This window comes from Aedes aegypti, chromosome 3 (genome assembly GCF_002204515.2).
Source record: "Aedes aegypti strain LVP_AGWG chromosome 3, AaegL5.0 Primary Assembly, whole genome shotgun sequence".
Classification (NCBI taxonomy): domain Eukaryota; kingdom Metazoa; phylum Arthropoda; class Insecta; order Diptera; family Culicidae; genus Aedes; species Aedes aegypti.
This window is the reverse complement of record NC_035109.1, coordinates 57869023-57894346: the sequence shown is the minus strand read 5'-3', so window position 1 is coordinate 57894346 and position 25324 is coordinate 57869023. Positions and strand designations below refer to the sequence as shown.

At 36.6% G+C, this 25324-nt stretch overlaps 2 protein-coding genes across 2 annotated transcripts; both read left to right on the top strand.

The window, feature by feature from the left end:
• The first annotated feature begins 9636 nt into the window (after nucleotides 1–9636).
• LOC110679183 lies at nucleotides 9637–15238 on the top strand. The gene is made up of 7 exons (XM_021853282.1): nucleotides 9637–9894; nucleotides 12698–12922; nucleotides 12981–13108; nucleotides 13170–13478; nucleotides 13950–14127; nucleotides 14187–14531; nucleotides 14592–15238. Exons 2-7 carry the CDS (start codon nucleotides 12727–12729, stop codon nucleotides 15059–15061), a joined length of 1626 nt encoding a protein of 541 aa, XP_021708974.1. The 5' UTR covers nucleotides 9637–9894; nucleotides 12698–12726; the 3' UTR covers nucleotides 15062–15238.
• A 420-nt stretch (nucleotides 15239–15658) lies between these two features.
• LOC110679212 lies at nucleotides 15659–18080 on the top strand. The gene is made up of 2 exons (XM_021853349.1): nucleotides 15659–16128; nucleotides 16199–18080. The coding sequence occupies exons 1-2, from the start codon at nucleotides 15829–15831 to the stop codon at nucleotides 17978–17980; spliced, it is 2082 nt and encodes a 693-aa protein (XP_021709041.1). The 5' UTR covers nucleotides 15659–15828; the 3' UTR covers nucleotides 17981–18080.
• Nucleotides 18081–25324: the final 7244 nt, after the last annotated feature.

Below are 25324 nucleotides of genomic sequence, written 5' to 3'. Positions count from 1 at the left end.
CAAGGAGAGGGTCAAGTGTCCAGTTCATAGGACCAGAACCCTTCTGCGGTGTATCCAAATGTTTAATACAAATGGAATTGAAACAATGGGAGGATCAAATGATACAGTCAAACTGGATTGCAACAGAAACCTTAAGGCAATCAAAACTGTTCATAACTCCAAATAAAAACGTTACGGAAAAACTTTTAAATTTAAACAAAAAATCTTTAAGCATACTTATTGGACTTCTCACAGTACATTGTCCGACAAGATATCATTTGAATAAAATCAATCGATGTCAAACTGGTGTCTGTCGGTTTTGTGACTGTGAAATAGAGACCTCACAACATTTGCTCTGTGACTGTCCAGCATTATATGTACGTAGAAGACAATATTTCAATAAGGGCATTTTAAGCCCTTTTGAAATTTGGTTAGAAAATCCCAATCTGGTTATTGGTTTCATTCTAAGAATCATACCGGATTGGAGTACTTCGCATCATCAGTCAACGGCATTTACCCCAATTGGTAATTCGTCGTCCTGAAAGAATGCAAATTAAATAGGGGTATACCACAATAGATAAAACTCATGGTCGCAGTGGTTTAAATCCCAACACCAAAAAAAAAAAAAAAAACTATGCGTTACCGCAAAACGGGGTAACATGGATAGTGTGTTACCCACGACATAATAAACCAAATATCATAATTTATGTAATCGGTTAAGTAAAACGAATGCAAAATTAAAGAATATTAGTATGACACTTCATGTAAGAGCTATTTTCATTCGAATTGAGAACATTTGCGGTTTTATATACAAATTTAGCATTTTTTGAACGTTTATAAACATTTTGTTCTACGAACACTATTTGACGTAGTTTTGAATAGTTGGTCACTTATCATTGACAGCCTAGTTATCATAAAACTTGAATATGGTCTCAAATCTCTTAGCGACTATCATTTTCACAAACTGGGACCATTTTTGTAATCTAAGTCAGAAATTTCATGCGTAGCCCTCTTACATTTTAGTAGTACACCGAAAACGTACGATTTGAAACACCCACTAGTCTGGTGTCGACATCGAGTTTTTGGTTGCTTGATAAAGATGTAGTGAACCCAGTGCAAGAACAATCGTTAATTTCAATGGCATTGAAATCATCTGGAGTCAGATAACTAGAAGCGATAGAAATTACAGGAAGCGATATTCCTACCATTTGCACACTTGCATGCATTATCTAGGCAGCGATGCAATCTTGCGTCCTGAGGTGAAAAAATGCTGACAAACTTGCGTCTTGTCACCTTTATTCACAGGAGAGAGGATCGACGAAGAGAAATCGATCATGCGACTTACGCCCTTATTCTAGCACAAACTTGATCTGTCAACCAATCATGGCCCTTCCAACTATATTTCAGTTTAATCCGTTAGAAATTAACATGATACTTATATGGTATGGACCAATGCACGAGTTCATTATTTGACGTTTGAGCGGTGCCGTGTTATTTACGTGACCATGGAAACCAGTAAATTCGGCACCGCTCAAACGTAAAATTAGTGAACTGGTGCATCGGTCCATGCTTATATGGTATGATAGCCAAGATAGCCCAGCAGACATGTAGCCATCGCTCCAAAGGTCAGATCCCGTTAGAAGTTTCTCTTTATTTATTCTTCTAGTTCGGCAGCTAATTATAGCTCATTTTCAAACCAGCAGCAATGTAATTTTGAGACACACATAAATATCTATTAGGGTAGAAGTACCAATTATGGCTATAGTACCAATTATGGCAATAGTGGGAACAAAAAGTGATTTTTCTTATTGTTTCACTAGACTATAATGGCTTATATTCACAGGAATAATCAAACTATTTGTTTTTGATGGTAACTAAACCTTGAAAAGAACATTCGTGCAATAAGCTTCGAAAAATGAACATTTGAAAATTTTGCCTCACATATATGTCACCTTCTTAGCAGTTGGCTAAGGGACCTCCGTTACGAAATGTATGTTTTCATCCGGATAAACTGTTTCAACCGATGAGTGTATGTTACCTAGTGAGAACAAATGAATAAATTTAGCTGGTATGCAATCAATTCTACTGTTTTAAGTTGGAAATCGTGTTATTTCCAATATGTCGATAACTGGTACAAAGAGTGTATGAGAGCCCAATTATGGCAATACTCTGGAGACGGTTTGTTTACATTTTTTGATCAGTAAAATAAAAGAAGTAAAGCTGTTTTACGGGTGACTTCCACGACGGGACGGTTCGGTAAGGCATTATCTTTATGTTTTGTACTCAATTACTAAGATTTTTCAATCACACGTTCGAAAACGTTCGCGAGCGGAAGATGCTAATTTTATGATAGAGAGGGGTTTTCAGCGACACTCGATTTTTTAATTTTTCCTCTTTTTTCGTTAAAAATTGGCACTGGAAAGGTAATGTGAGATCATTAATGCTGTTTTGTATCATAATTTGCATTTACACTACATTTTGACTTCTTTTTCGAAAATAATTTTCTCCCATGAACCCATTGCAAAAAATTGATTTAACATCTATTTAACCCAAAATTTTTGGAAAATTTTATGAGCGATATCTTCATTACATATTAGCGTTGCATTATCATTCGCTCTTTATGGCGTTTGAGTTCATTTCGTGCAAATATTTGATAGTCCATAATTGGTACACTTTTATGTCGAATGCTAGGAACGCAATTGCCATAATTGGTACAAAGACAACGCTTTTTAAAATCCATTTTTAGAAGCTTAAAGTCAATTTCGTACTAAAACTGTTTAAATCAACAGATTCGCAAGGCTTTAAACTAGTAATTGACACCAACAAGTCATGCTTGCGTTTTAGAAACGCGGTTACAACTTGATTTTTATTACTACTGTTTACATATTGCATCCGTAATTGGTACACCTACCCTATATATGATGGAGGCGATTCGCTATAATTTTACAAGTTTTGTTCATACTGTGCAGAGGTGACTGATGAACGCTGGTGGGACTGACTCAACTGAGATGAGGGGATAAGAGGCTTTCATAAGGCCAACAGGCATGTATACCTCTTCAGCAACGGTAGATCCAGATGATGAATGACGAGAGTGAAGTAGTTGGATAGAATCGACGAGCGCATCAGGTACAATATTATTTTTTTATTTATTTACCAATATTTATTCATATGACTTAGAGGTCTTAATAAATGAACTAATAACAAAAAAAATTACAAAATTGACGAGCAAGTAAACTTATTTTGAAAACACACAGTTGTTTCAGCGAACTCAAATGAGCGAATCATCGACGACACTGGTTCATTATATCCAAACGTAGTTCGGTGAAATCTGCCTTGTAGCAATGATCGCTGCCGGAGAGGTCGTTGAGCAGCCCGAATATCTAGCTTGGAAAGCAGTCGTGGACAATCAATTTCGTTGTTCAGAAGCTTAGCTACAAACATCGCCTATTGAATTCTACGTCTTTTCTCAAGGGTGTCCATGTTGAGTAGTTTGCACCGAGCAGGATATGCAGGAAGATTCAGTGGATGACGCAGGGCCATATGAATGAACCTTCGTTGGACACGTTCGATCCTTAATGTCCAGGAAACATCATTTGGCATCCAAAAAATGGAAGCAGTTTCTAGAATTGGCCGTACCAGCGCGCAGTATAATGATTTCAAACAGTACGGGTCTGTGAAATCTTTGGCTATTTTCGATATGAAGCCCCGCTGTCGATTTGCCTTGGTTATTATTGACGCATAGTGATTGTTGAAGGTCAATTTGGAGTTCAAAGTCACTCCTAAATCTATCACTTCATCAACCCTATGAAGTCCGGATCCATTCATCCTATAGTCGAACAAAAGTTATCGTTTCGCGTGGTGAAATGTCATTACAGAGCACTTTGGAATGCTTTGGAATTAACTTGTTCAGTTGGCACCAGTCAATAAACTTGTCTATCAAATTTTGCAGACGATGGCAGTCTTCCACTGATCGAATCGCCAAATAAATTTTCATGTCGTCAGCATAGATGATTTTGCAGTCCACACATAATGTCGAAGCGACGTCGTTGAAAAACATTGTAATTAATAGGGGACCCAAATTGCTTCCTTGGGGTACACCCGCCGAATTACAGAATGGTTTCGAAATGCTGGAATGGATTTTAACACCTAGCTGCCTTTCGATCAAATAAGAGGCGAGCCATGATGCGAGTTTATTAGTCGCACCAAGGCGAATAAGCTTCGACAATAGCATATTATGATTGATTCGGTCAAAAGCCGCCTTAAAATCGGTGTAGATCACAACAACCTCCTCCAAAGCAGTTATACATGTATTAGTAAAGAAGATTCGTAGTGACGGATCTTCCAGGCATAAAACCATGCTGATCGAGTGAGACGTAGTGCTTCGACTGACTAAGAATGACTTCACTGACGATAATTTGAAACAGCTTCGATACTGCTGACAAGCTTGTAATTCCTCTGTAATTTCTAACATTTTTTCTATCTCCAGCTTTGAAGACGGGAAACATGTACGATTGTTTTCAAATGGCCGGAAACATACCATCATTGAGAAACCGAGTGAAAATTTTCGAAAGCGGATCAGCCAGAACAGCAGCACAGCGACTGAGCGAGCAATACGGATGGAACGCCATCGGGTCCGGGGGACAATGAACTCTTCAATTTTCTGGCAGCAGGGATAACCATTGCAGGAGTTACTTCGAAAGTCGTCAGACTCAGGAAATCCAGCGGACCTCCGAGGAAGCACTCTCAGCTTCCACCGTGGAACTAGCAGTATGATCGAAAACCGAAGCAAAAAAGTTCGCAAATAGCTCACAACACTCAGCAGAGGAGCTTGCCTTCGCATGATCATATACCATATTTCTAGGGATTGCCGTATCTTATCTTTTGCTGTTCACGAATTTCCAAAAACTTGTTGGATTCAAACGACGAGTAGCTTGCACTCTCAACACGTGGGCTTTGTACAGCGATGCATTCAAACTACGGTACGCATTACTGGCTCGTTGGAACTTCATCTTACTGTACGCAGTTTGCTCTTTCCGATATTTACGTTGACACGCATTCTTCCCACGTTTCAATTTTTGAAGCATTGACGTACTCCAGGCAGGCGAGAACGGACGTCTTCGGTGAGGAACGTTAATTTTTAGCCATTGTTGAATGATGAAATAGAAGTTTGAAGCCATATCATCGACACCTCGGCAAGCATTTAGGTATCTCCAGTCAAAAGTAGAAAAATAATCCAGAAGTGCGTCGTAGTCAATCCTACTAAAATCAAGAGCCGCTTCGTCAGCGGCAGGCAACGGATTATAAATCTGCCGTTAACATTGAATGGGAATCTGCATTTCCAATTTACCACAGTTCATCGATTTTGCCAGTCAACCAAAACACAAAGCAACAGCAGCATCAATACCATCAGGCGTTGCGCTGCCAACGGTTCACACACTGCTTGATTGTTTTTGTCTCTCCACTATAATCGTTTTCTTATTATTCTTATTATGGCCCTCTGTTAAAACAAATTTTCAACTTCTATTCATTTCTCTCGTCGCTCGCTTGCGATTCTATCCATCTTGTCATTTCATTACTTTCGTTACTCCCTTTCACTCTGAGTATAGGTATTGCATTCACCGAAAAAAGCCAATAAATTTTCATAAAGTCATGCGGTGATTAAACCTTATAAATGTATAATCGTTTTCGGGCAGCCATCCCAAGGTGATGATTGGAAAAAATGTTAAATAATTCAACCGCTAATATTTTGCTTGTATTTTCAACTAATTGAAATCTATTAGCGCTAACAGCAAGAGCACAACTATTCCTTTGCGATACATTTAAACAAGTTCAATTTTATCAACGAGCAAAAATGCAAAACCCCGAAAAGCGGAAAAATCGTGTCACCGCTGTGCTCGACTCATTTCGCATTCAGGTTTGAAAAAAAACGTTGCGAAGAAGAAGATTACAGTTTTGAAGACCCGTGACATTTTTTTGTTTTGAACGGTCATTGTTTGCTTTAGATTTTGATGGTCGTATAGAAACATGTAAATGTAGAGGTGGTAAATGTTGGCTACAGTACTTTTCCCATCTCTGGCTGGGAGTCCAGTCGTTCGAGTGAAATACAAGGTCCAGTGTTCGATCATGTTGATTGCGATGGGAATTTGCTTGGATCATATTCAAAAAGTCCATACCATCGATCAAAGCAGCACTCGCAGGAGCAAAAGATGAATTTCCAGTAAGTTGTACCTCACCATCAGCGTTCAGTAACCACTGAAGAGGGGGCATATTAAAAGCTGGTCATCAAAAGATGTGTGGTCACAAAGTTCTGGAACGGACCGCTCTTTTTCCGTTCGCTCGGCTCAGTTCGCTCTTCTTTTGCAAGTGGCAGAGCCACTCAAAAGATCCGGTTCACTAAAATGAGCCGTTTTGCCCATCTCTGCACGAAATAGCTGAAAACATCGTTCAAATTGCTTCAAAATTGATTAAATACCACCAAAACTGCACAAATTAAAAATTTACCTTAGCTAAAGGAACAGTGTACCAATAATGGAGGTATTCTTTTTCACTGACATCCCGATGGTTGCTGCGATGAAATCAAATTTATCATTAAGTGAATGGTCGTTACTTCCCGTAACAACAATAACATGTACATTAATTGCGCTACTTGAATTTTGAGGTGGTAGGTCATTTGGCATAAAGTCGTTTGGCATAAAGCCGTTTGGCATAAAGTCGTTTGGCATAATGGTCATTTGGCATAAAGTCGTTTGGCATACTGGTAGTTTGGCATAATGGTCGTATGGCATAATGAGTCTGAAACCAAGAATTTCTCAATTTTTCGTGTTTACATTTTTATTGAATCTTTCTGATGACATCAGGCTTGTTTTGGAGTCAATTGATACAAAATGACACTTTATTCAACAATCATTCGCTCTTGAATAAATTTAAGCATATTAGGAAAGTTATTGCCAATAGTATTTTAATTTTTATCGAGATATGATCCTTCTTTCAAATATTTATTCTTATTTTGAGTTTCGCTATTGGAACAAATTTTTGCACTGAAGATTTTTATATGTTTAGCACAAATTTACGCTTCTTTTGATTGTTCTTTTTTTTCTAAATATGATTTAACCATAATAAAAGGTATGAAAACTGTTGATTTTAAATTGCAATAAATTCTCCTTCTTTTATACATAGGCTGTTCTTTAGAGCTATAATTTTTAAGTATTTTTTTTTTGTTTCCAACTGACAAAAGGGCGGCAATCGATAACATTGATCTGCTCAAATTATCAGCGAAAAGAGAAATCGATTACTGCAGTTACTTCGATGGGTTGTGCTAGTTTTCCCCGAATGTCGGTTCCCCGAATGTCGTTTCTCCGAACGCCAGTTCCCCGAATGCCAGTTTCCCGAATAACCCGTTTTCCCGATTAGCCCACTTCCCCGAAAAGTTTTAAGCACTCATAATTGTCGTAACTTTATACATTTCAGGGTGGTGAACGAACTGACCATCTAATATGCACTCTTCTTCATTTAATTGGCCATTTTTTCGAGTTTTACCGTTCTCCACATTTTTGCAAACATGTGTATAGTCGAGAATGACAGAATACTTCCTTCTTCTGACTGTTCATTGTTCTTTCTCGTCACCACTTTTCGGGAAACCAGTCATTCGAGGAAATGGCATTCGAAGAAAACTAGTACAATCACTTCGATAATTCTGAACGCACTTCTTTATGTCTTTTCGTTTTATTATGCCGCAATAATTTTTGGCGTCCATTCTTCTTTTGGTTTAATTAAAAATTTGGCCTTCTTTTAAAAATAGGCTGTTCTTTATATTTATACTGTTTTAAATTTTATTATTTAGTAAAGCCAAATGTAAACCATTTTTATATTTTGCTGTTTTATCTATTCCTGCCAGATGTGTTGTAAGAATGATAATTACTTTAGAACCTGCCAATATTCAACATATACTTTATTTGGGTCAAAGGCGAGATATGCTGGAAAATATATTATTTTAATCACAAATTTTCCCTTCTCTCGATAATAGACGATATTTTTGATGTACACTTCCAAAATTAGAATTTATATTGAACCGTTGAAAAGTTTTGCCACAAATATTTTCTTTTAAAAATGTTCATTTGAGCTATGCTTAGTTAGGTTCAAGCTCTCGCTGTGACCAGACGTATATCAGATTTACTCCTTATCGCTTTGCTCTTTTTCATCGGTGTATCTCGCACCGCCGTGTGCAAAATATAAATCGCGTCAGTTAATTTTTATCTGACGACTGTCATCATCTGTGCTATCGATACGTAGCAACCATGAATACCGTGCGTGCTCGAGAGAACACATTCAAAGTGGACTTGTCCAACTTTCCAAAAAGACCTTCTTTCGAGGAAATCCACTCCTTCGTCCATGAAACAGTGGGTCTCAGCGTCGACCAAGTGCTGCGTCTGCAGATGAATCACGCCCAAAACTGCGCGCATGTGAAATGCCGTGACTTGAAAACTGCACAGGATGCTGTCGACCAACACAACGGTCGTCACGAGATGGAGATCAACAACACGAAAATCAAAGTGCGCCTATTGATGGACGACGGAGGCGTCGAAGTAAAAATTCACGATCTGTCCGAGAATGTTCGGAACGAGGACATCACTACGTTTCTCAGACAGTACGGCGAAGTAATCTCTATCAAGGAGATGGTGTGGGGAGATAACTTCGCATTCAAAGGAGTATCATCCGGAGTACGCGTCGCCAAGATGATCTTGCATCGCCACATCAAATCATTTGTGACGATTCTTGGAGAAGAGACCCTGGTATCTTATCGGAACCAGCCTCAATATTGCAAGCACTGTACCAACCCGTCACACCCGGGTCTAACATGTGTCGAAAACAAAAAGTTGATGGGACAAAAGGTAGATCTCAACAACAGACTAAAAGCAGCTCAGAAAAAAACAAGCTACGCCAGTGTGCTGGACCAGAGTACGGTTGTGGCTTCACTCATGCCTGAGTTTGTCGGCACGAATCTAAACAGATTGAATGCGAACGCCCGATCATCTCCATCAAATGCTGCTGTTGGAGAAAGGGGAGCTCTTGGCGCCTCATCTACCCCGTCAGCTACGGTCGATGACGAACGAATGGACAGAGGCGAAGAACAGAAAAATACCACGGATGATGCTATTACGGTTGCTGCTGCTGATGTTGTTGCTGCTGATGTTGCTGCTTCTGATGCCGATCTGCCCCCGCTCACTACTACTCCTGCCCCGTTTACTGCTGTTGCTGCTACTGCTGCTGTAGATGACACCATCTCGATGGAACTGTCGAGCGGTTTGGCTGATTGTTCCACCCACCAGCACGGAGACAAATGAAGCTAGTTTGAAACAACTAAAAATTTGGTTGAAATTCAAACTACGAAAATGGTTGTTTTCAAATGGAAAATTATTTGTTTCAACCTTGCTGTATTGGTTGAAGCAAACTTTTTTTTTGGGTAATTTTCACCTAAAATAAACATTTGTTTTTAATTGAATCTTAGTTGTTTCAAACTAAGAACGTTGCTATATTCAACCAAAAACTAGTTTGTATTTAACAAAAATTATATTGAAGAAAACAGTTTGTTTTGAAAAAGATAAACTGTAATCTTAGGTTGAATCAAATTAAAACTTTCGGTACAAATAAACTGATTTTTTGGTTGGGTGAATACCAACCTTAAAGATAGTTCAAAACAAACTAGTTGTCTAGTTTGTTCATAACGCTGTCAACCGCGATGTCGGTTTTTTTTAATTATGTTTTGTTTTGTTTTGTTCGACACTCTGTGTTCAATTCTCCAACTCGTTGAAATCGTCGGTCCGTGAGTGAAAAAATCCAACTGCATCGAGGCAGTTTCTACTATTAAATTACAGCAAAACTTCAAGTACATCATCGGAATTACATACTACACACAAGGTAAGAAGAAAAGTATTACCAGTATTACTGGATTACAAAATTATGTGCCGAAAATACTACCGCGATTCGAGATTGTTATTGTTTAGGTTAGGAGTAGCGGTATAATGTTTTCCGTAATGACAATGTTGTTTTGCTTATGCACAATTTGATTTCAAGTACCATTTTCCCAATTTTGTTGGATTCGTGTGAACTGCATTCGATTTATCGTATTTTGTACATTTGCAGGGCTGGTAGTAGCTCTCTAGTTAAGGGCTTGATCCCTAGTTTAATGTAAGTCTCGAAGTCTGAAGTCACTTTATTTTCCTTTTTCTCCTTGTGAATGAATCCTGGTGCGAAACATTTCTTCTAGAATACTTTCAGGAACTTCTTCAGGGATCTCTCTCGCAATATATCTAGGGATTTCATCCAGAGGGATTCTCCCAATTGTCCAGAGATTCTTCCAGCGATTTCTCAAGGGATGCTGAAAGTAATTTTCTAAGAAAAATTCTTTAGCTCTCCAACGTTAATTTGTTTGCAAATTTTAACGGGAAATACTCTAATAAATTTCCCAGATATTGTCCCAGATTTTCTTCTAGCTTTTTCTACAATTGAGGTTCAACCAATTTCTCCAGTTTGTACCGGAGTTTCCCAAGAGAATCTAAAAAAAAGATATATTTCAGATTATTTAAAAAAAAAATCGTTTTAGTATTTTTCAGGAAACTTAATAAGAGTCCGTTCAGGAGTTTATATGCCCATTCTGTTTTCATTTATTTTTTCCAGTTAATGTTATAGATTTCTTTAAAACAACATAAGGAGTTTCTTCCTGAAATTGCTCGATACATTCCGACAGGGTTATTTAAAGAAATCTATCAAAATTTTTTTTTATTGATTTTCTCAGTAAATTGGGTCAGAGGTAACTCCTCAACAAGTAACTAGATGCATTTCTTCATTAATTACTACTGCAGTTCTTCCAATAATTTCTCGAGTAATTTCCCTAGTGCATCTACATCCAGAAAACCGTGCAGGATTTCATCGAAGGATTCAAATGATTTTTTATTAAACCATCCTACAAGTTCATCTAATAAAACCTGCAAGACTTCCTTCAGAAGTTATGGAGTTTTTCAGGGATCATCGCGAGAGATCATCAGGAAGTTTCTTCGATTATTATAATTGTAATAGCGATACTTTTAGGTTTCTTAGGGATTTCTTCTTAAATGTTTTATTATTTTTATAATGCCCTTGAAAAATCCTGATTAAATTCTACGAGAAATTATGTGGTGAATATCTGGAAAAATTCTGCTAGACTTTGTGAAGAAAGCATAGGAGGAATTTCTGAAGAAATTTTTACATGTATCCTTATAGAAATTCTTGATTGAAATCTTTAAGACACTGAAGAATCACTGGATGAACTCCAGAGTTTTCTTCAAATATTTGTGAAAAATTCTTTGGACGAATTCCTGAAGAAGTTTATGGTAGAGTCTGTAGAGTAATTTCTGGGGTTATCCTTAGAAAATTCCAGATTTAAGGTCTTGAAGATATCTTGAACAAATTTCATGGATGAATTTCTTAAGAAGGCCTTTGAAGAACATTGATATGAGCTGTAATACTTGTAATTACAAAAAATAAACTCATACAAAAATGTCTGGTCGGATTTTCTGAAAAAAAAAATAGAAACTTTTATCTCCTCATTCCAGTTTTGATTATTTTTGTGTTAGAGGTTCCTGTATATTCTACATAGTATTGGTTCACATTCGGTTTCTTGTTTGTTCCTGTTTGGTTTCTTATCGATCTATATTTGCAAGCATAAGACTGAAGTTCCTATTATCAATGCACTCAGTCGCTACCAGCCCTGCCGTTTTTCAGAAATTTCTTCCAAAGTTTTTCAATAAATTCCTTGATAATTTTCTAAATAGAGACATTTTTGACATATAAATATTTGATTTTTTTGTAAAGGAATGCTTTAGATAATTTCTGAATTTCTTACAGCTTCTTTTTGATTAAATCTTGAAGAAATCATGAGCAAAAATGTTGTAAGAATTTATAAGAAATCCGTGTCATTTGTAAGTGATATTTTGTAACATTTAATAATTTAACTCCCAAAAAATTTGTTCCGAAATTATTTTTGGACGCATTCGTAGGAAAATAAATAAAATTATCAATGGATCAATTCCTGAAGCACTTTTGGGCTTCCTTGGGAAATTTCTGTACGAATATTTGGAAAATTATCTGAAAAAATTCGTAAAGCTTTTTCTGAGATGATTTCTGGGATGATCTTTGGAGAACAAAGCTGATTGAACTCTTATGCATATCTTAAACGAAATTGGAGGAATTTCTTTAAAAGTTCGTAAAATCACTGTATGAACTCCTGCAGAAATCTTCCAATAAATATCTACATGAATCATTCAAAATACCTGAATTAGTTCCTGATGAAATTCCTGGAGAAAATCATGAAAAAAAACATACAGTATTACAAGCAGTCATTCTTGTCGTAATGTCACGACGAAATTCCAAACACTGTTAAAAACATGATTAGAGAAATGTGTGGTCGGAATAAATAAAACAAACACTTGAATAGTATCATCTCCTGGTTTCTTATTGGTTCTTGTCTGGACTCATTTTTCAGACATGAAGTCTCTAATGTTTATATTTTCAAAGCAGTCAGTCGCTATAAGCCCTGTATTTCATAAGAAGTAGCTGAAGTTCATTTATGTCGTCTAGTTTGCAATATTTTTTGTTATGGAATGACCGATACCATATTACCCACTTCACAAAGAGCCTCCAAGTTTAAAAACAATTTTTCATATGTTTTAATTTTTGGAAATAGGGTGCATTAACTCTTGATTTCGAGCAACTATGAATCCCGAGAATCCCGAAAAAGAAATAGAGCCCGAAAAAATTGCTTCGGAGGGATCGGACCCAATGGCCCACGAAGACGATGATAACGAAGAGGCAGAAATATCGTACGAAGAAGTAAGTGTTGAAAGCATTGCTGTCGTACAACTACTGCAATCATTCCGGGTCTCGATAGACGTAATAAACAAGTTTCTTGGTAAGATTTACTTTGCAATAATGTCTAAAATGATATTTAAAGTAATTTATCGATATAGCAAATGGATATGATTTGGAATCTCTCCGAGTTATTGAAAGACAAGAAATTGAGGAACTTCTTTGTGAACCGTATCTTGGAGATAGGACAAAAGTTATCCATGGATTGAATGTATGGCGAAAATCACAGGTAGGCAGTTATTTCACATTCAACTGAAAAGTTTCGATACAATAATACCATATTATTTTAGAACCTTCCTCCCGTATCCTCTCCGCTGAAATCCGTTCAAAATGTAATTCAGAGTAAACATCATCCAGAGATTATGAATCGAGCTATGGATCGAGAAAACTATTCAGCACGATTCCTCATTCAAAACTCGGCCAAAGGAAAGCAAATCCTCGCGAACTACATCTCATCAAAAATTCTCACAAAATTACAAAAGAAAATCATAACTCATATTGTCGTAGACGAATTTAAAGATGTTTTTGGCAAACTCTCACATAATGAGCTTCTGAGTCGAGCATCCGAGCTGAACGAACTTTTTCCATCAGAATCAAAGGTGAAAATCCATTCATTTATCATACCATAAAGAGTAAATTTACCAATAGTAGATCCGTTAAAATAGCTAATGTTCACTATCAATGAAACTGAACCATTTAGTTACAACCTAAACACATTTTTGTCTTTAAAAATCCTCGTTACATATATTGACATAACATTCGAAATACTATTTCATCTTGATCCAACCGTTTAAAACTTTCCAGGCATACTCTGCAGTGAAATAGCTAGAAGTCCACGATTGGTCGATTTACTCCAGCAAAAACTTATCGATACTTAGCCATTCATTAATTACGTAAGGATTTTTGGTAGATGGGATTTTTTGAGATTTTGAAGGTGACATATTCAAATTTACATGTTATTACGGAAACTGTTATTTACTGGGTCAATGGACAATTATTTTACGTAATTAATGTAGGGCTCCTTTCCATTTCAAAATGCCTAATAGTTTGAATCCATGTTTTATTTTCAGGAGTCTTGGTACCAGCCAACTTTTTCGTTTGTCGGCGGGAAAAAGACTAGAATAGGCCGTTTGCCAAAAGGTTGCCTTTATGACCGAAACTGCAATTATACTATTCCGAAAGTCTCACAGCGAAAGTCTAACGATAGTGAAAATATTACACCGTTATGTTCGCCTTCTGAAGCTGAATGTAAGTCATTTCAATTACAATTGTCTATCTAATCTATCTAATTGACAACGTATTTTCAGGGGTTGAATACCAACAAACGAAAACATGGATCAGGCATCATGAAGACGAATGGCCAGCAGTAATGCAAAAGTGGGCATTAACGAGCGTAATTCGATTGTACGAGATTTCAAAATTGGAAAAACGAACGTGTGGTTCGATTTTGGATTTATTTCCGACACTGCGCAGTCCCGACGGATACCAACTGGGACAAATTGATTTCGATACAAAGTTCCCGACCAAAAGCTCCGCATTATTCCAAAAATGGAATTCTTTCATCGAATCGCTCAAGCCTATTCTCGTTGCCGATGTGAGCGATAAAAGCGGCAAAACTATTCTTAATCAACTGGAAGGTGAACTAAGTGAAGGTAAATAGTTCAATATTCAATTGACTGACAATCTAACTCTGTTGTATTCTTTTGTTAAAGATTGCCGGGATGCGGTGTATTCAATGTTGCTGCCATACATCTTACCCTGTGCTGTACTGACCCTGTCGGACAAAGGAAAGTGGAAACCCAGTTACATTGAAAATCGTAACAGCTTTGTCTACTGGGTACAGAGCATAATCGATCTACAGTCAAAAGTTAAAGCTCACCACACTTCACGTTCTGAGACTAGAGGAATGCCACAATGTCCACTGGTGATCGTTGTTGGACCAGACCTATCAAAGTTGAACACCTTTATAGTATCCTTCGGTGACGCATTCTACCAGTTTCCTACCTTTCTGAAAGCGCTGGACATCTGCTATAAATTCTACAAAACCTACAGCCTACCATTTGCTGCGGAATGTGCCGGATCATGGAATCTCATCAATCACGTCATCTACGAGTTTCCGGTAGAATCCTCTTGTCGCGCAAAAATACTTTCGATCAGTAATGTGATCAGTTCGAGAAGTTAAAGATGTTCAACTGTCCATCATCAGACTGTCACTGGGAGGGCATTTCGATCGATAAGTATTATTGTCACGTTCAACGAATGCACGAGCCACTGAATGGATACATGTGTATCCAAAAATGTGGCCGCATTCTAACATCGATCACAAGCCTTCGAAAACATACGTTATCTTGTAAAGAAATAGTAGTTTACGGAACAAGTTGCAGAATGATGATTTTTACAGCACGAGTCGTAAATTTATCCTACGAGGCTAGCCGAGTAGGATAATTACGACGAGTGCTGTAAAAATCGAGTTCTGCAACGAGTTACGTACAACATTTTTTGCAATTTCGTAGAAGACAACTTGAGGGTATCAGAAATTGTATCGGAATGCATCCACCTTCATTTGACAATTTCTTAAAAATTGTTGTGTAATGATTCATTACAGAACTCAAAACAGTTGCGTAATGAGAAAGCGTTGCGTAATGAATCATTACAGCACGGGTTTCAGTTGCGTAATTACTATTCCCGCACTGCATTCTTCAGTGCAGGAAAGTAGGCCGTTTCATGACAGATTGGCGTGATGAAAAACAGCCTATTATGATGAGAAATTGCAAAAAAAATAAAACCACACCAGAGCGCCCTGTTACAAAAATTGAAAAACCTACTACTGATGTGGAAGATCAAAGCAGCCCCAGAGAAAATGATCAAAATAAAATTGAAACCGAGAATCAATTCGTCATCTGTACTGATACCGCGCAACTACCAGCTATTAACGCAAACCGATTAAGTATGAATATGACATTAAAGTGGCTGAGTGAAAATGGATTGGCAAGAAAAGTGGCTTTTGAAATAAATAATGACATCAAACAGAACATCGTTGGCCCTCTGAGCTCAGTAATCAAAGATCTACAAATGACTGGAGCCATGACTATTGAGTGTAGACAGGCTCTTGACACTATGCTTGATAGTTATGATTGTACCTCAGAGTACAAATGTATACAGCAGCTGAAACGAGATGGTTTATACGAAGACCCGACCTTTTTCCATATAAGTGAGGAACCTCTGCCATTATCCGATCCGCGCTACAAGGTAGGTAGTAGAACATGAACCCAAAATTGTAGTTGTATAAAATTCTATATTTCTCTTTCATTTTTTATAGGGAGATGAGCTAATTCAAGGTGCGCTAATGCCTGTTAAGTTTATGCTACGAACGTATTTAGAAAGAGATGGTGTATTCGACATGATTATTAACAGCTTGAAGCTATCGAGTGATGGACTGATCCGATCGCTTATTGATGGTTCGATTTGGCAGGAGAGAACTGCAAGCATGTGTTGCAGAACCGTGATTCCCATAAATATCTATTTCGACGATTTCACTACAAGTGACACATCCTCTTGTCATTCCAAAGCAACTTCCATTTGCGCCGTTTATTTGAATATACCATGTATGCCAGCTTACCTACAAGGAAAATTGAACAATATTTTAAGCGTAGGATTCATTAAAAGCCAGGATAGGAAAAAAATGAACAACGATAAAACACTATCCAAATTGATCGATTTGTTGGTAGATTTAGAGGTTGAAGGCATCACAGTAAGAATAGGTGACCAGGACCAAAAGGTGTTTTTTGTTCTTGGATTTGTACTTGGTGACAACTTAGGTGTGAATGGGATTCTAGATTACGTTGAAAGCTTCAGAGCTAACTTTTTCTGCAGAGTGTGCAAAAGAAGAAGAACTCAGACGGAGGTAGACACAAAAGAATACCCGGATGTTTTTCGTACGATAACTAGTTATGAACATGATGTTCAATTGGCGACAGTCTCAGAAACAGGCATCAAATCTCCTAGTTGCTTCAACAAAATTCCATCATACCACGTCACACACAACTTTGTTTTCGATATTATGCACGATATCTTTGAAGGGGTAGCAATTTATGATCTTCAACACATGTTATACTATTTTATTTATATCAAACATTACTTTAACGTCAGTAGCTTCAACGAGAGAAAAAATGCTTTCATTTATGGAAGTCAACACTCTGATAACATTATTCATGACATCCAAGAATATCATATAAAACTAAAAAAATTGAAGTGCACTGCCAGTGAAATGAAAACATTGATTACGTTCCTTCCTTTACTTGTAGGTCCTTTAATACCAGAATTTGATGAAGTTTGGCAACTAGCATGTGCTTTAGTAAAAATCGTACATATTACTCTGTTAAGAGAAGTGCCTTATGCTTTAGTGAAAGAATTGAGATCTTTAATTGATTATCATCATCACCAATATGTGAAATTGTTCAAAGACACTCTCAAGCCAAAGCACCACAACTTAGTGCACTATCCCACCGCAATTTTAAAAGGTGGAGCTCTTAGGTCACATTGGTCTATGAGATTTGAGGCTAAGCATCGAGAACCTAAAGCATATTGTAAAATTAACAGCAATCGTATTAATATGTGCTCTTCCATAGCCATTAAAGCTAACTTCAAATTTGCGTATAATTGCCTAAACAATAACTTCGTTTTTCCTAAATTTACATACGATAAAAGTCAGGTATATATAAACCGATTCAAACCAGAACATCATCAGTGTATTGATTTCGATTTGTACAATATTAATCGAGAATCGGTCAGATTTTTGAAACATTTTGTGAAGTGTGAAACTTTGTATAACAGAGGATCGGTTTTTATTACTATTCGGAAGGAAACAGCTAATATTTTCAAAATAATAGAAATTTTCCTTAACAATGATAATAGAATACTTATCCTATGTGACAAATTTAAATTTGTTAAATTTAACGAACATTTGCAGTCCTACGAGCTAAATACACAAACAACAACTGTTTTAGTAGACAACATTGAAACATGTGAGTCAGAGCGCATTAATTTACATGATGTTGATGGAACTATGTATATGCGACTGTGTAACTATTACAATACGTGAATAGACTTTGTTAACTAGTTATAGTATGTACAGTATTGGACATTACATTTGCAACTTTTTAGATTTTACATATAAAATTTGGTAGGCTGAGGCTCAGTTATTTATGGACAGATTTGAATGAAAACTTTACAGAACGTCAGGCATAACTTGAATTTTAACACATATATTTGAGTAATTTTTACAACCTAGGGATTTTTTTGAAGAAAAAATGTAAATGATTTACAGTGCCCGTTCGATTTTGGCACGGTTCGGGTTTGACACGGTTCGATTTTGCTACGATTCGATTTGGACAAAAACCATTCGGTTTTAGCAACATTTTTTTATTGTCTCAAAGTTTTTCTTGTAACTGAATCTTTAGACATAATATAATTAATTTCATTCGTTATTCATTACTCAATACAACTCAATTTTCCTTTGGGACAACCTAAATGCATGTACAAAAAAGGAATCATGGATCAGTCACCAATCCTGTGAATCTCAACATTTCTGTGGGCCTTTGTGGAGCTCACCATGTTCAAAATAGGTAAATTTATTACTTGGTACTTGGTCACTATAACGTTGATAAAAGTTTTTGTAAAAACAACCGTTCGATTTTAGCTACCGTAAAACGGGATAACTTTGATTGTTTTAAAACAAGTATTGATATCTCAATAATCGATTACAGATGGAAGATTGAATAACGATTCATTTTGAATCGACCGTTAATTTTTAATATATTCAAAAGTCTTTATTCGATGTTTGGCTAACATTGATAATGGGTGTGTAAACATATGAAAATCGACAACAAAAACTACTGTTTGGCATTATTGCAGTTGGAACTTGATTGGAGAATGTTAATTGAGATAGAGATAATTAAATAGATTAGATGTTGTGCATAAAATAAAAGAATTTATAGAAAAAATCACCCACGAAAGTGCATGACAAACACCATTATATGTCTGTATGAATTGGTATAAAATGATATATCTGAAAAGATATCGATTATTTACGTTTAGATTTGAGTTCAACATAAATCAAACGTTGTTGGAATATTAAAAATATTGCATACCTCTAAGCGTTTAACATTATATGGAAATTGACGCTTATATTGAGCTGTTCGGTAATCCAATCCGCATGGTTATTAAATTTATTAACTCATTACTCGTGGTAAAAAAGATGGATAAATTATGGGTAAAAATATTATCAAAGTTACCCGGTTTTACGGTACATGTTTTTTTTTGGGATGTTACCTAAACTGAACGGGCACTGTATCTCGAAATGTGAAAAACCTGTACAAAAACTATCTTTAGTAAACTTGTTTATCTCATCAAAACGACAACTTTGCTATCATGAAAATAGTCCTTAATTTATTTTATTTATTGTTGTTATTATTTGAATTTGTAAAAATATTTACTATAGCCAAACCGTTATTGCCTTTAAGCTGATGATTAAAAAATCACTATAAAAACATGTTGAAATTCAAGTTATTTCTGAAGAACTTTGAAAATTTCATTAAAATCTGTTCAAAAATAACACATATCTATACCTCAAAAGTTTCCCATTTTGTATGAAAAATCAAAAAAGTTGCAAATGTTTTGTCCAATACTGTATATAAATTGTACGCTGTAGAACAAAATTTAATGTGATACAAAATTAAATAAATCAATCTTATGCAAACATATGAGTACGGGCTTCTCTGTCGGTGACCGCATAATTGGTCTATAGATTTTTTTTAAATAAATAGGCCAGTTTTGTGATTATCGACAGTTTTATTGTATACAAATAAAACATGAAATGCTCCAGAGGTAATACAAAACCTCATTTAATTTCAACCATCTTATTAGTTAAATCAAACAAGATCCATAGTTGATTCAAACGTATCCTTATTTATTTCAAACAACCGTTTAGTTTGAATCAAACTAAAATTTGGTTGAAACAAATATAAGGATTTGTTTGAATTTACCTAGATTTTTTCAGCTGTCAAAATCAAACAACCAATATTTTGTTTGTTGTTAACATATATTTGTTGAAACAAAGTTCAAATCAATATAAAAAATTACCTACATTTCTAGTTTGTTTTGAACATGACGGTTTGTTAAAGTAAAGTGTAAATTTGTTTGTGTAAATTTTAATACGTAAATTTGGTTGAAACAACCTAAAATTTTGTTGTGTTTACCATTCTTTTTTCTCCGTGAGGCTATGGAGGCTCAACACAAGGACATTGTACCCTGCCATGTGAGTGCTTTCAAAATTCCCCTCAACATCAATTCCCTCCCTTCCAATCCCTTATCCATGGAGATTTCCGAGACGGAGAGCAACGAGTCGTCAACAGAAGGCGGTCCGTTTTTGAAAGTTAAGCGTGCAAGAGGGCGGCCAAAGAAACTCAAAATTGGTTCCTCTCAATCGTAAATGTACTAAACCATACTAACAAATTTCTAAACACAATCCGCACTACCAATCACAAAAACTAAAATTGATTGCCCAATTCCTTTCCCAAAAAATAATCTCGAGTAAGCCGCGAGTACTTCGGCTCAAATCCCATAACCACGCACAATGAACCACAATACTACGCTAAGCTACAATATTGGATCTATTAACACCAGTGCCGTTTCAAGTGACAATAAACTATCAGCGCTTCGTTCGTTTGTCCGTCTTTTGGAATTTGATATTATTCTCTTGCAAGAAGTTGAATGCGCAAATTTGTATATCCCTGGCTACAATGTTATTTCTAATGTAGATGACGCTAAGCGCGGAACTGCTATTGCGCTAAAGTCCCACATCCCTTATTCAAACGTGCAACGAAGTTTGAATAGTCGAATTCTTTCAATGAAAATTGGTGATTCTATTACAATTTGCAATGTGTATGCACATTCTGGCTCTCAAAATTTTTCTGCGCGTGAGAAACTTTTTAAAGAACAGTTACCCTTCTACCTACAAGCAGCCTCTGAACATCTAATTCTAGGTGGTGATTTTAATTGTGTTATCGCTTCTAAAGATGCTACAGGCTCCAATAGCCACAGTCCTTCTCTCAAGCAATTCATAGAAAATATGCAACTTCATGATTCATGGGACTGCCTGAACAGAAATGCCATTGATTATAGTTTTGTTCGACAAAATTCTGCATCTCGTTTGGATCGTATTTATGTTTCAAGGTCGCTTGTTCCGCATCTCCGCACATCTGAATTGTTCCCTACTGCTTTTTCCGATCACAAAGCATACAAAGTTCGGTGTTGCTTACCTAGCTTTGGTAAACCACATGGTCGTGGTTTTTGGTCTATCCGTGCACATGTTCTAAACGAAGAGAATATAGAAGAGTTTGAGCATAAATGGACACGTTGGTTGCGCGAGCGACGAAACTACAACAGTTGGATAGCTTGGTGGATTGAATTCGCAAAGCCGAGAATTAGAAACTTTTTCAAATGGAAAACGAACGAATCTTTTCGCCGTTTCCATGCTAAAAATGAATTGCTATATCGTCAACTGAGAGATGCATATGGACGTATGTACCAGAATCCCAATGGCACAACGGAAGTGAATAAGATAAAAGCTCAAATGCTTAAAGATCAGAGCGACTTTGCGAAAGCATACCAACGTTTGAATGACAGATATGTGTCTGGGGAGAAAGTCTCATCATTTCAGTTAGGAGATCGTTACCGACGAAAAACAGTTATCAGCTCTATCCACCATGAAGATCGATATCTTACCGATACAGATGAGGTTGAACGCCATGTACTCAACTTTTTTAAAGATCTGTATACGTTAGAAGAATTAACAAATAACGGAAATTTTCCAACCAATCGTGTTATACCACAAGATTCGAATTCCAACAACACTATGATGGATGAAATCACAACCTCTGAGATATTTTTTGCAATAAAGGATAGTGCCTCACGAAAATCGCCTGGTAACGACGGATTACCTAAAGAATTTTACGAAAAAACGTTCGATATTATCCATCCACAGTTGAATCTTATCATCAATGAGGCAATGCAAGGCAATGTTCCAGAAAAATTTGTTGAAGGTGTCATTGTATTAAGTAAAAAGAAAACGGAGGATCGCTCAATCAAATCATATCGACCCATAAGTTTGCTCAATTACGATTACAAACTCCTATCTAGAATACTTAAATCACGGCTCGAAAAAGTAATGATTGAAAACAATCTGTTGAATCCAAGTCAAAAATGTTCAAACTCGGATAGAAACATCTTCGAAGCCGTACTAGCAATTAAAGATCGAATTGCTGAACTAAACTGTAGAAAGAGACGAGGGAAACTTATCTCATTCGACTTCGATCATGCATTTGATCGTGTAAACACAAATTTCCTCATGGTCGTGATGCGGAACATTCGTTTGAACTCAAATTTCATCCGGCTTTTAGGGAAGATTATGTCCTCCTCACACTCTCGGTTGCTCATAAACGGAAATCTCACATCCAAATTCCCAATCCAGCGCTCAGTCAGACAGGGCGATCCCATAAGTATGCACCTATTTGTCCTCTACCTACATCCCCTCCTAGAAAAACTACGCACTATCTGTAATGATCCAATGGACTTAGTGGTGGCATATGCAGATGATATTTCGATTGTCATAATTGATGATCGTAAACTACCAGTCATCAAACAGGCATTCATAGACTTTGGAAGATGTTCCGGTTCATTATTAAATTTCAGCAAATCATTTGCTGTCAACATAGGACCTCAACGAAATGAAAATGGTCCCATTTGGCCAACTGTTCGAGATTCAGTAAAAATTTTGGGAGTTACATTTTTCAATTCTCAAAAATAGACAATCGACTTCAACTGGGGCGACACTATAAGAAAAACATCCCGTTTGATGTGGATGTACAAACCAAGAAACCTGACGCTAAAACAGAAAGTGGTAGTGCTGAACACCTTCATTACGTCCAAATTATGGTTCTTAGCCTCTGTAATCAGTATTCCAAACCAAGCTGTTGGAAGACTGACTTCGTACATAGGAAGCTTTATCTGGGAACGTTTTCCAACAAGGGTTCCTATAGAACAACTAACCCAGCCTAAACAAATGGGTGGACTCAATCTTCATCTTCCAATGCATAAATGCAAAGCTCTGTTGGTTGCAAGATTTCTGAAAGAAATTGACCAAATGCCGTTTGCTAGTTCCTATACACAGTACCTGCAGAATCCACCAAATTTCGCTGCCATTCCTGCTCTGTACCCGTGTTTGAAAACAATAGCAAAGCTAGTGCCTTATATTCCTGGAAGACTTCAGGAAAATCCGTCAGCAGCATCACTCCATAGCTTCAACCGGGAACAATTGACAAAACCGAAGGTTATGCAAGAACATCCCAACAAAATTTGGCCCAGAGTTTGGAGTAACATCAGTTTACCAGGACTCACTTCGAGAGAACAATCAGTTTATTATCTGCTTGTGAATGAGAAAATCCCGCATGCTGCATTGCTTCATCGACAAAATAGGATTGCCAGCCCTGTTTGTGAACATTGTCCCAATGTCATCGAAGACTTAGAGCACAAATTCAGTACATGTCAAAAAACAAGGATTTTGTGGGATCATCTTCAAGCTAGATTGGTAGCAATCCAGGGACGAAGAATGACCTTTCATGAATTACGGATACCGGAATTGAAGAATATCAATAGGAGTAGAAGATACCAGGCTCTAAAGACATTTATAGTGTATATAAATTTTGTTTTAGATGCCAATGACCAATTAACGATAGGAGCGTTAGATTTCGTTTTAAACTGTTCGTTTATGTAATATCTGTATGTACCTAAGTGTGTGATTCCAAATAAATGTGTTAAAAAAAAAAAAAAAAATGCTTTGAAAAGATTTTTTTGCGTTAGAGCCTTAAACATTTTAAACCAAAAATAATCTGCTTCCGTATATAGGCTTTCTTGCATTAAATCGCATTGATAGATCTTTGGATTAGAGTTTTTGATATTTTGCAAAAAAAAATCCTTTCTTTTTTTCAAAAATGTACATCGCAACAAGCTCAAAGACACTCTATGTTCTGAGATGTAGAGACCCGTCACGAGTTTAATTTAGAAATGCTCTCTAATGTCACAACAATTTTTGAAATTCTTAGCTATGAAAATCTCTGAACGAACACCACGCTTGTTTATAACCTACCAAAACTTTTTGTTATGGGCTCAGTGGTGTTGATCTCGGGAAAAGCTTAAAAATGCCGATATTTTTTTTTTAAGTCAATCATTATGCCAAACGACCATTATGCCAAATGACCATTATACCAAACGGCCATTATGCTAAACGATTATTATGCTAAATGACTTTATGCCAAATGACTTTATGCCAAACGACCTTATGCCAAACGACTTAATGCCAAACGGGGTACAATCGAATTTTGATGGGTTGAATGAAGTTGAACCGTGCTTAGTACCTCCACTATTGGAGCGTTTACCCTATATGTTCTTCAATCAAGTCAACGTCTCGACTACGGTCTGGTGGGTTTATTGATATTGAATGAATACTTGTTTATAGCAACGGACTGGAAGACCCCCTTTCCAGACCAGAACGCAAGGCCGGGACGAGTGTTGAGCGCTGGCAAGGATGGCACAAAGTCTTCCTCAAAAACACTGGGTGTTTGTATATGAAAAAGGGAAAATAAGGGATTCGTTTTGTAAACCGAAAACAAACCGACTCTAAAAAGTTGAACTATGCGCCACCCTAATGTACCCACCTCGTTTTTTTGCGAAGTGAAATTCACGGAAATTGACTGCTGGTAGTATGAAGTAAACTGCACCAGCAAGTGAGTGGCATATTTAACTCTTTCTAACGAACAAAAATTAACATAACGTTCGCAAAATACCTGTCAAAAAAGTTTGTCCATTGCAGAGAGTAGGTTTTGACCATGTTCCGTAACATCATTTGGTTTTTGGAAAACAGTTTATTTTGCCATGATATGCAATGCAGATCTAATGAACGAGTTATATATTTATATGGAAAGTATTTGAATAGTGAATATGAATTTTACACACATAAGCAATTTTATGAATATTAATTAGTAGTTTGTTAATAAACGATCCTGAACAAATACATTTGTTAGAAGGTTGCCAATTAACAACGTAATCCTATTAAAAGGCATGCAAAAGTGTTTGGCATGAAGGCTTGACTGTTAAATTAAAAAAAAATCCGAAGAACATTGTTAGCATTATCCACAGTCATTTGACTTGGAATGATACTTATGACGAATTTAAATAAACGTAACCCTACTTTTACAGTTTCAGAACTCTTCGTAAGAGAAACGATTTTTTCTTAAGTCTAAGTACCCTCACATTCATGGAACACAAATTTCGATAAGATTTCTATAATAACTCAAACATCAGCTACTACCGCCGGCGTCGTTGCTATCTG